The sequence below is a fragment of the Protobothrops mucrosquamatus genome, unplaced genomic scaffold (genome assembly GCF_001527695.2).
Source record: "Protobothrops mucrosquamatus isolate PMUCROS unplaced genomic scaffold, P.Mucros_1.0 scaffold8, whole genome shotgun sequence".
In the NCBI taxonomy this organism is placed as follows: domain Eukaryota; kingdom Metazoa; phylum Chordata; class Lepidosauria; order Squamata; family Viperidae; genus Protobothrops; species Protobothrops mucrosquamatus.
The window spans coordinates 176,051-188,209 of record NW_015386395.1 but is presented as its reverse complement, the minus strand read 5'-3'; the positions used below and the strand labels follow the sequence as shown (position 1 = coordinate 188,209).

At 43.5% G+C, this 12,159-nt stretch overlaps 1 protein-coding gene across 1 annotated transcript in view; it reads left to right on the top strand.

Moving 5' to 3' along the window:
• Nucleotides 1–345: 345 nt before the first annotated feature.
• LOC107282533 (glutamate receptor ionotropic, NMDA 2D) overlaps nucleotides 346–12,159 on the top strand; it is a 32,244-nt gene continuing 20,430 nt past the window's right edge. Inside the window, exons 1-8 of the mRNA XM_015810325.1 lie at nucleotides 346–744; nucleotides 1,331–1,923; nucleotides 3,713–3,827; nucleotides 4,546–4,742; nucleotides 5,310–5,463; nucleotides 6,620–6,773; nucleotides 7,719–7,844; nucleotides 8,001–8,230. Of these exons, the coding sequence (XP_015665811.1) occupies nucleotides 346–744; nucleotides 1,331–1,923; nucleotides 3,713–3,827; nucleotides 4,546–4,742; nucleotides 5,310–5,463; nucleotides 6,620–6,773; nucleotides 7,719–7,844; nucleotides 8,001–8,230 (1,968 nt within the window). The remainder of the gene's footprint in view (nucleotides 745–1,330; nucleotides 1,924–3,712; nucleotides 3,828–4,545; nucleotides 4,743–5,309; nucleotides 5,464–6,619; nucleotides 6,774–7,718; nucleotides 7,845–8,000; nucleotides 8,231–12,159) is intronic.

Sequence of the window (12,159 nt, the reverse complement as noted above, 5' to 3'; positions counted from 1 at the left end):
TCCCCACCTCTGATATAAAGCAGGGGTCTTCAAACTTGGCCCTTTTATGACTTGTGGACTTCAAGTCCCAGAATTCCTCAGCCAGGCACGCTGGCTGAGGAATTCTGGGAGTTGAAGTCCACAAGTCATAAAAGAGCCAAGGTTGAAGACCTCTGATATAAAGGAATTGGGCACCATCAGGAGCTGCCTTGGGAGAGAAAGTCTAGACTAGCCCAAACACCAATTCTTTCCATTTGAGCTCTGAGGTCACAATCAGCCTCCTGTCCTCTTTGATCTTCTGCTTCTCATTCCCTAGTCTCTTTCTTCTTCCAACCTTCTACAGGGGGAACTTAGAGGTCCTGCGAGATGAGCCTGCCCCCGGGCACCCCCGCTGCTAGGATGCTCTTTGTTATGGCTCTGGCCTGTGCCAGCCCTTTCCTGGACCTACGGCGACGAACCATCAACATTCCCATTATTTTCAGTGGCTCAACCTACACACCAGAAAGTGCCCGGTTCTCACTTGAAGATTTTCGCAATTTCTCCATGGAGATCAATCCCATCCCTGTCGTTCTGAATGACACCAATCCTCGTAGCCTAATTGTACGGCTCTGTGATGTCCTCTCCTCCTTGCATATCCATGGAGTCGTTTTTGAGGATGATACGCGAACGGAGGACGTTGCCCAGATCCTGGACTTCATCTCAGCACAGACCTCAGTTCCAATCATTGGCATCAATGGAGGATCAGCCATTGTTCTTACTCCCAAGGTAACATAACTTCCTGTGCTTATTCTGCTACCTGAATATACATGGAAGCTTGGTCACTTAACAGAAATCTGCTTACTCTGTAGGCAAACAATTTGGAAAAAGGGCCCCTAGGAGATAATTTAAATGCTAGATGTACAGAAATGTGCATACGTGCGGGAGGGGATTTGGTAGGGATTAAGAAATACTAGCAGAGTTGAAAAGATCAATATTACCAAGTTATAATATAAATATACTACATCTTCATTTTCAGTTACAGATAGGAGCTAATAGTTCTAACAAGATGATCTAATTCTGTTCATAAAGACTTTGGGAATTATTTTTGTGAAAGACAGGTTGTTGGGAAGGGCTGGGTTAAAAGCAGAATTTAAAACTGAACTTTTATCTCCTCAACTGAAAACATTTGGAAATCTCTGTGCTTTATTTGAATCTGGATGGAAAACAAGGGGAAAATTCATTTTAAGATTGTAAGCTGCCCAGAATTACCTTGTGATAAAGTGGGCGGCCAGTAGATTTTACAACTAAATAAATATGTAAAACTGTTTCTGCTTTTCAACCTGATCACTTTTGTCCTTTCTAAAACCCCTAGGAGAAAGGATCAACATTCCTGCAGCTTGGTTCCTCCACCAAACAACAGTTGCAGGTGATGTTTGAGGTCCTGGAACAATATGACTGGACAGCATTTGCCGTCATTACTACCCTGTTTCCTGGCTATGAAGATTTCGTAGATTACATTGAGGTCCTGACTGACAGCAGCTTCATTGGTTGGGAACGCCGCAGCACTGTGACCCTTAACCTTACCGATGACCCAGATGGAGCCCGCCTGAAACGCCAGCTCCGAGAAATAAATGCCCGTATTTGCCTTCTCTACTGTTCCCGTGAAGAAGCCGAAAGCATCTTCCGTGCCGCTCGTGAAGTCAAACTTACTGGTCCTGGGTATATTTGGTTCATGGCAGGTGCCAACTTTGGTAGAACTGCCTATCTGCCTGAGGAACTGCCCGAGGGTCTGTTCATGGTGCTTTCAGCAGGATGGAAAGATGATCTTTACCATAGAGTACAAAACGGTGTGGCCATAATTGCCAAAGGGGCTGAAGCCCTCTTCCAAGTCTATGGCTCAATTCCCAAATTCAACAGCGACTGCCGGGCACCCAATCTCACCCAATTCAACGAGAATCTACATCGGTTAGCAGGGAAAGAGGCTGGGGAGGGCGTTTTAGGGGGGAGGGTAGTATTCTGACCCAGAATTAAGTTGCATTGTAAACCCAGGTCAGATAGATAAACTCAATAGAAATGATTGCAAAACAGACATATTTATTCAGAGAGTTACTTGCATTTTATGATGGTTGCTTCTGGATATTACACGCCCATTCATTTCCATAGGTGAGAAAATAATGCTACCTCCATACCAGCTTGTAGCTTGGAATGAAGCCAACTGAGGTGTCCGAATGGCTTCATGCTTCTCTCAGACAAAGAACATTCCCCTCTGGCTGTCCAGGAAGTCCTCCAATGCCCTTTAGAAACTCCTCCCACTGACCTACTAACATGATATAGCTGACTAGCTAAACTACACTACTCATTAGCCATCTCTTAAGGAGACAGCACTTAACCCAATAAATGCCAGATTCTAACATACTGATACATGCTCTAGTCAGGTTTACCACGGTCCAGAACAGGTAGTACAATCAAGAGGAATCTACTATTCCCTTTCATGAAAAACTCTGACCTGTTCCTACCCTGTGCCTTTTTTTCTCCACTTTCATTCTTTTCTTGATTTGCACATCATCCCACCCATTTAATTCCACAATCTGATGCCTCCCAGATGTGTTGGATACAGCTTTCACCTTTCCCAGCTGGCATCAGATTGTGTTGTATCCAAGACAATTGGAGAAGGCTCATCTTAAGCAATAAAAAATCTTGCACCATGCATACATTTACAAATGGCATAAGCCTGAATGGACCACAGTTGTATCTAAGCACCTGGAGTCCAACTCTATTCCTCTGTTATGTCTTTGAGTATAGTCATATTACACTTCTTCCTTGGCACTGCAATACTGCTTCCATAACGGTGTTCTAAGCTGTATTTTTACCTTCAGATCCAGCAGCTCTGATAATCCTCCTTGTAGTCTCCAGAATAAGGGATGCCGAAGTAGCTTTTTATTTATCAGTTTCAGTCCCATTCATGGAAGCAGCTAGTCAGTGTCAGTTCTGCCATTCTAATTTAAGGTAGAGTACAGGATAAGGACAGGACCACCTTCCTTCTTCTCTGGTCTGATTCGCTCCTCTGGGCCGTCTTTATTTCACATTATTTTTACTTGGAAGTTGTTTAAATGAAGGAGAAATGCAGCACTGGAGAAACGACAAGGAGAATATTGAAGCCAGACCCATGCCAGTTCATGTTTTCCCCATTGGCCAATAATAAGGGGATAGATGTAAAACCTGGACAAGAAGACAACTCATGTGGTCAATAATGAGTGGCACCTTCACAAATCACGACAAAACCATTTGACTGCTCTGTGGAACAGATGTAAGGAAGGCAGATGTAAGGGATTAGCAATGGGTGCACCAATGAATGCTGACATGCTTTTGTATTGTTTCTAAAGTGGGTAGAGAATATCCTAATTTATTAGTGAGAAAAGTTGCTTGGATTTAGCTGAGGGGCCCCCAAAGTCAGCTAGCTTTTCTGCAGCTGTCAAGAAATACGGTAGCTCTGTTTCTTTTCTCTCTGCAATTTTACCTGTTCCCCACCATCTCATACTCACAAACTGAATTCCGCACACATGTCATCCATCTCTACTCAAAACTGGCTTATTTTTCTTGGTTTCTTTTAGAAGCCTAGTCCACATCTTCCCAAGTACTCTGTCTCAGACATTGGATAAAAGTGGTGTCAGGCATGAGGACAGGAAAGAAAGTAGGGGTTAAAGACACAGATTGGGGTTGTCCAAAAGAGCTTCCCTTCTGCCTTTTCACACAGATATTTCATGAATGTCACTTGGGGTGACAAGGACTTCTCCTTTAATGAGGACGGCTACCTGATCAATCCATCTTTGGCTGTAATCTCACTTAGCAAACATCGGACTTGGGAAGAGGTGAGTTTAAGGAGGTGGGGTAGGGGTGGAATGAGCTGTAGGTTGGCAAGAAAGATAACTGGAGGACAGGAAGGTTTAGAGAAGGCGTAATATGGAGTGAAGGTGACTTTGGGGAAAACATGGTATGTGTGAATTTGGAGTTGGGGCAGGTTTCTGGAAGCTTCTGAGAACTAGAAACAGAGAGAGAGAGTCTTCCGGTCTCCATTCTGTCCCTGTCATTCACATCCGAGTTCCCTACAGATAAAAGAGACTAAAGAATTTTTAATTACTCACACAAACAAACTAAATTAAACCAGATTTTATAACCACTATATGGCTTCTGGCCAGCAGAAGAATGTAGCGGGCTAATGTATACAGTACTGACTCCAGCTTTGGAAACTGCTGAGGGTGGACACTGAGCCAAGCTAAGCTGCTGAATGATGCCAGAGGACATGTCTCCTGTCTACCCAATATTTTTACCTCTGTCTTAGTCGGATGTTCCCAAAGGACGTTAGTTGAAGGATGAGTGTGATTTTAAGGGAAAAGGGTTGATGGGAAAATTCAAAAGGTAATATAAGAAGCTGAATTTGGGAGCTCTTTTTTTTTTGAAAGAAATGTCTGCTTTGATGGATTGAAACAATTCTTGTATATTAAATGAATTTGGCATCCCTTTAGGGGTCTGGCAGGAATATGAAGATTGGGGATGTGTCTAATCTCTTCTCTTTGCCTTGGGAGGCAGGTGGGAAGGTGGGAGCGACGGATCCTGAGTATGTCACGCTATAGGAAATTCCTACAACCCGTGGATGACAACAAGCACTTGATGGTGGCAACTCTGGAGGAGAGGCCCTTTGTAATTGTGGATGACATTGATCCTGCCACCAAGACTTGTATCCGTGACTCGGTGCCCTGCCATCACCCTCTCAACCTTACTGACAGGTATTTTTAATATGCTTGAGGAGGGTTCTCATAAGCATGGTAGATTATTCTTAAACTTGAATCCTGTTCTTCCTGAAAAATATCAGAGCACCTCATGGGACTTATATACTTAATTCCAGCTAGATCCTACCTTTTTCCCAAGGAACCTGGAGGGGTACAGGTTGTTTTCTTTCACAGCTCCATATTTCTTATCAGTTTTATTTATTAATTTATATCCCACTTTATTATTTTTTATAAATAATTCTAGGCAGTGAACATACTAATACTTCTTCCTCCACCTATATTCCTCGGAATAACAACCTGTGAGGTGGGTTGGACTGAGAAAGAGTGACTGGCCCAAAGTCACCCCCGTCAGCTTTCATGCCTAAGGTGGGATTAGAACTCACAGTCTACTGGTGATTGGCCCAAAGTTATTCAGGTGGCTTCCCCAAAGTCCCAGCCAATGAAATTTACGACTGGCTGAGGAATTGGGTTCCACACTAACCACTATGCCATGCTCGTTCTTAATTACTTTCTACGATGTTCCTAAATTACTCACTGAGTTCCTTTTCCCTTTCCTGTTCACAGCAATCAGTTAAAGAAGAGATGTTGTAAGGGGTTTTGCATTGACATCCTGAAGCGTTTGGCGAAAACTCTAGGATTCACCTATGACCTCTACCTTGTCACCAATGGCAAACATGGGAAAAAAGTCAATGGCATGTGGAATGGCATGATTGGAGAGGTAATTGGGAAACTAGGGGCTTCAATTTCTGCACAAAATCTTAGAAATGCAGGTTATTCCTATTCCTGTTCTCAACTTCTCCTGAACACTAGCTACTCTTGTTCTTCTTGACTCTTAAGTTCTTCTCTATGGTAGCCCTCCAGTTGCAACCATTCGTTTAGCATCCATTCAAAGTTAAAATGGCACTGAAAAAGGTAACTTACATTCCTACTCACACTTATAACAATCACAACATTCTCCATGGTCCCATGATTAAAATTGGGGCAACCGGCATATATTTACTGTGGCTGCAACATCCTGGAGTCATATGATCGCCATTTGCGACCTCCTCAGCCAGCTTCTAACCAACAAAGTCAATGGGGGCTTCACAACCACATAATTCATTTAACAATTGCAGTGGTTTTGTCAAGGTTCCAACTGACGAACCCAACCAAGTAAACATCTTTGAGGCTTGTCAAACTTTTAATGTAAAACTTTATTGAGTACATCATTTCGGCACGCATGCAAGCAAAACCAGCTCTGGCAAAACCTCACCCGATCCCATATAGTAAAAGTATAGAATTCCCCCTCCTCCTTCTTTGTCAAATCACGTTGCCCAATTGGGAGGAAAAATATTGTTATGAGAAAGTGTCTCTGGGTCTGGCCAGACACCTGGTGAATGGTCCTTAGTTCTCACCGTCTGCTTTCTTGATGTTTTGAAGTCTGCATTATGATCCCTTTCCCTCCCCCAAGTTCATTGGCAAGCTGAGAAGCAATAATTGTCAGACCAGCAAAAACATGCTTGACAGGTTTGCTTTATAAGCTGGCAAAAAAAAGGATGTAACCTGGATGTGACCCATTTAACCATCTTGCTTAGCAACAAAAATTCTGATCCCAATTGTGGTCATAAGTCAAAGACTACCTGTAGGCCTTCCTGGATATTGTATGGAAGAAAGGGACTATAACAATTCACTGACAGTGACTGCTCATCTAATCTTCATCACAGCTTATGGGAAAGCTGCCCCTGTCACCTTAAAACTATATATCCCTGCTTCTTATATTATGCCTTTAGACAGTATTAATCTTTTCACCTGGGTCACAAATCTCAGGATGTTTATTTGTCTCCTGCCTCAGAAAAACCAGCCCACTCTCTCCTCCTGTCTGTTTCTCCCATCAGGTGTTTTACAAGCGAGCTGACATGGCAATTGGATCCCTGACCATCAATGCAGAAAGAGCTGAAGTCATAGATTTCTCCGTGCCCTTCGTCGAGACAGGCATCAGTGTCATGGTGTCCCGCAGCAATGGAACTGTTTCACCTTCTGCCTTCCTAGGTGAATGCTCAGGCCGAGATTTGAGCAAAGGAAAAAGCATTGGGGGTGGTGATGCTGATGGGACAAAGAGCTTACAGGTCACTCTTATTCCAAAACATTGCACTAGAAATCAGATGCAAGACCCTTAAACTCCCCCATAGTAACATCCACTCATTCCAGAACAAGGGTTTAGTTCAGGGGTAGTCAACCTTGGCTCTTTTATGACTCGTGGACTTCAATTCCCAGAATTCTAAGCTGGCTCAGGAATTCTGGGAGTTGAAGTCCACGAGTCATAAAAGAGCCAAGGTTGACTACCCCTGGTTTAGTTAGTCTCAGGGAAAGCATCAGAGGCAAGACAAGAAACAATGGATGGAAACTGATCAAGGAGAGAAGCAACCTGGAACTAAGGAGAAACTTCCTAACAGTGAGGACAATTAACCAGTGGAACAGCTTGCCTCCAGAGGTTGTAGGTGCTTCACCACTGGAGGTTTTTAAGAAGAGATTGGTCAGCCACCTGTCTGAAGTGGTATAGGGTCTTCTGCTTGAGCAGGGGGTTAGACTAGAAGACTTCCAAGGTCCCTTCCAGCTCTATTCTGATTGATTAAATAACATAATAACAAACTTGGAAAGGACCTTGGAGGTCTTCTAGTCCAACCCCATGATCAAGCAGGAAACCCTATATCATTTCAGACAAATGGTCGTCCAATCTCTTCTGAAAAACCTCCAATGTTGGAGCACCCACAATTTCTGGAGGCTCATCGTTCCACTGTTTAATTGTTCTAACTAGTGAGCTTATGTCTTGAATGTTTTGTTACCGCCTTTAATTTGGTATCAATAATATGACTTGGAGGCTGGAAAATGAAGACATGGGACGAGCATTTTAATTCACGAAGGAGAGAGGGGTTCTTTTCTTTCTTTTTTTGTCTGTATGTCAGATAGGCACCCACCCCATTTCTCTTTCCACAGAGCCTTACAGCCCTGCTGTTTGGGTGATGATGTTCGTCATGTGCCTGACGGTCGTTGCAGTGACTGTCTTCATCTTTGAATATTTCAGCCCAGTGGGCTACAACCGCAGCCTCAGCAACAGCAAACGTGAGTATACCACTGCTTCAGGGAGAGAGGGAGTGAGTGGAAATCTGGGCTCCCTCTAGAAGTCAAGCAATGCATCTTATTGGTCTTCAAGCCTTCTCAGGTCACGCTAGTTTTTGAAAGTTGTTTTCTCCTCCCATTTCCCCATCTGCTTTCTAGGCACTGGAGGCTCCAAGTTCACGATTGGAAAATCAATCTGGTTGCTTTGGGCATTGGTGTTTAATAATTCTGTGCCTGTGGAGAACCCCAGAGGCACCACTAGCAAGATCATGGTGCTGATCTGGGCATTCTTTGCTGTAATCTTCCTTGCCAGCTACACAGCCAACCTGGCTGCCTTTATGATCCAGGAGGAGTACGTTGACACGGTGTCTGGGCTGAGTGACCAGAAGGTGAGAAGAAGGGAATGGGTAATGGGGTTCATGAGGAAAAAAAAGTGCAGACCTACTCATCTGTTTGGCCTTCCATCCCCAGACAGATTTATAGACACAGTTGCACTGATTCCATTTCACGTTCCTCATTTCTTGGGCTTTCCCCTTCTCTTTCATCTTTAAAACAGTTTTGCTTTCGTTAAAATAAAACAAGACACTAGGTGACGAAACCTGACCTTCACTAAGGTTAAATGGATTGACAACTCTGCTATTTTTTAAACTGAGATGTAAATGAAGGTTCTAGTGACAGAAAACTCCTTGTCAAGTCCATTGCTCCGATATTTGACTAACTTAAACATCAGGGAGAGGCATGCTACTGGTACAGTTTAAGATGAAGAGTAGGGTTGCATCTTTGTTTTTCCTTCACTGTCCATTTTCATCTAGCATTTCCTGAAGAAACCAAGATTGTTTTTTTACATAGTCTGCTTGCATTGTCTTAGATCTGAGCTCCGTGAATTGTCTTTCAAAGCAGCTTGTCTTGCAAGATAACCTTCCTTTGATTGAGCCATTCAGACTTTGCAAGGGTTATTTTAAATAGTGTTTAGAAGGTGTACCTGGCTGTGATCAGGCCAGCTCAGCAAAGGGAAAACTTGCTCTGTATTCTAAAGAGTGGCTCAGGAAATGTCAGTCAAAGAGAAGATGGAATTATCCAGAATAAGAAAGGAAGGCAAGGACCTATAAAGATTTTTTTTTTCCCACTGCAAAAGGCCAGAAAGTTATGAAGTCTGTGATTGCTGGAGAACTATTTGTAAAGACCTTGATGAAATTAAATTTCAGACTTCCTATATAGAAAGCAAATGTGTTCGTCGTATTATAGTTTGCACTACCCAGCATGTGCTTCCCTTGAATTTGATAATTTTTCCTTTGGAGAATCAGAACAAGCCCTGATGGCGTGGCTATCAGAAGAGCTACCAGCTCTACATCTGCCACAAATCCAGCATGGTTTTGTATTTTTTTAAATAGTATACCCTCCTGTCTGACCCATAAAAAGGCATCTCAATAGCCAATGCAGGTAGTCCTTGGTTAACAACAACAATTGAGACCAGCTAAATCATGTCATAAAACAAAATGACACATTTTGTGGCCATATTGCTTAGCGATGGCGATTTCAACACTTCTTGGTGTTGTTAAACAAATCCTATGCCATCATTAAGTGAAGAAGTCACATGGTCACTATTTGTGACTTCCTGTAGGAAAGCAACAAAGAAGTTTCAAATGGCAGCTAGCTGACCATTGTAGGGATGCTATAACAGCTGAAACATCTAGGACTGATTATAAGTACCACTCATTCAAATGCAAGTTAGAATGGCCATTGAACAAGTGGTTCTTAAGTGAGGACCATTTGCTCTTAATTTCAAACATAGAGGTTATATGTTTTATATGATTATATGATTATATTATATGATTATATGAGAGAGAGAGGGAGGGAAGGAGGGAGGGAGAGAGAGAGAGAGAGAGATTACAGGGACATAATAATAAGTATTAAATTTGTATGTAGCTTGATTGCAATGACACTAGTTGACTCACAATAATAAAAGAAATTACATAAAAGATAAAAAAAATGGCAAGCCTGAGAGACTGGATGGAAGGAAGCAAGGGGTCTTGTTCCCCATGTTTGTGTATTAAGGTGTAAATTATCTAAACCAGTGTGTTTCTCAACCTGATGCCTTCAAATGCTTTGGACTTCAACTCCCATCCTTCCTTCCAGCATGGGACCTGAATTCCAGTACCTTTGGAGATACAAGTTACAGGAGATGGACAAGCTGTTGGATTCATCTGTCACATTTAGTAGCTCCACAGGGCCCTCCACCAGAAGCCTTGTTGGTACCCAGCATGTATTGGATGTATTTATAAACCAGGACGTGGCTGATTATCGCCTGGCAATTAGCCCCTGACGAACAACCACAGCTGTGGGAAGGAGGGGGCCACGCAAATCGGACCAGCTGTGGCATGGCAGCCCCGTTCCCATTGAATCTCTTTCGTTAAGAGCTAACAAGCCGGGGTGTAATTAATAGGCATAATTAATGTCCAACAAGAAACGCAATCTCAGATAAATATTAAACAGCTCAGTTTAACAAATTCACACTGGGTGGGGAGGGAGGGAAAGTTGGTAATTGGAAGTAGAGAAAGGAAAGTTTTGCAAAATGTGCTGGAAATGGGCATTTCTGGATAGATTTCATACTCTGAATTAAGCCACACAGAGCGGGTGGTTTTCTGCCTTGGCAGGCGTATCTGGGACTGCAGATTTAGTGGTGTAAAATTCCACAGCGGAGGCCTGTTAATGTCTTACAACACTACAGTGAGGAATCTTTCAGTAGCAGTTAGAAACAAACAGATAAAATTGGAGATGCTAACTTTGAAGCATTGCTCTTCTGGAGCTTGCTGTGGGGAAAGGCACCGGTTTTCGTTCTTTCGTAGCCATGGGCAACCTGAGGTCTCGCTCCTCTGGCCTCATTTCAAAGCCCCCAGCAAGCCTTTGGCTCAGAGTACCGGTCAAGAGAAATGTGCTCCTCTCCAGAAGTGAAAGGCAGAGATGGCTGGGGCAATAAAAGAAGGGGAAGGGAAATTCTTGTTTTCCCCCTCTCTTTGGCTCCAGCCCAACTATTTGCTGGTCTGTGACCCTCCCTCATGTGGCTGTTGAAGGATAAAACTTCTCCAGGTTGCTGCCTGTTAAAACAGAAACCTTGCCTTTGTTTTTCTGTCAAAGTTGCGCAGTCCATAAAACCTAACAAGCCAGTTCATCTCGAAGGTATCACAAGCCTCTTCGTGTTCTTAATCACAAACCTTTCTCCATTTCTGCATCCTCATCTTCTCCTGCCATATATTCTTAGCCACTTCCATTGGTCCTTGCTCTGTTCCTTCCCTCCCCCCCTTCCTTGATTATATCCACAGTTCTGTCAAACTGCAGATAAACTGCGCCCATCGCCTTATTCCTTTCCAGCTTTCTCTGGAGGCACTTCTCCCTCTAATGCAGGCTGTCCACAAGTCATAAAAGGGCCATGGTTCCCCACCCCTGCTCTAATGGCTCTTCAGCCATTTGCCACCGAGTAGCCTTTATCCATAAGAAAGGCTGAGCGACAAAGAATTGAGGCCTTTGAACTATGGTGCTGGAGAAGACTCCTGCGAGTCCCTTGGACTGCAAGGCATTCAAACCGGTCAGTCCTAGAAGAGATCAACCCCGACTGCTCTTTAAAAGGCCAGATCCTGAAGTTGAAACTCAAATACTTTGGACACCTAATGAGAAGGAAGGACTCACTGGAGAAGGGTCTAATGCTGGGAAAGATTGAGGGCAATAGAAGAAGGGGACGACAGAGAATGAGGTGGCTGGATGGAGTCACTGAAGCAGTAGGCGTGAACTTAAATGGACTCCAGAAGATGGTAGAAGACAGGAAGACCTGGAGGAACGTTGTCCATGGGGTCGCGATGGGTCGGACACGACTTCGCAATTAACAACAACAACAACAGCCTTTATCCATCGTCCTCATTTAGAAGAATCAATCCCTTTGGTGTGCTGACCCTCTAATTTTTGTCCCTGACTAGGGATGGGTTTCCTACTGATCTGTGCCATGCTGAGGAAGGATCCAAGGGCCCCCAGAACAGCAGTCTCTTATAGGCAACCAATTTGATGAGGCTTGAAATATGACAAGGATGTTTTTTTTCTACAGCTTTCTGAAGAACAAACAGGCCGTCCCTGCCCTTGATCCTTCTAAATATGTCCCGGTCTATTTCCGTATTGTTGATCTCTGTGCACCTCTCTGTCAACAATCATTTTCTGACAACTGAATCCTTTTGTATGTAGAATTATCTTTTCATGGCGTCCATCTATTTCCAAGGCCAGTGGAGGCCTCACTTCCACCCATTGGCCCATCTCCTGCTTGCACTTAGCCTTC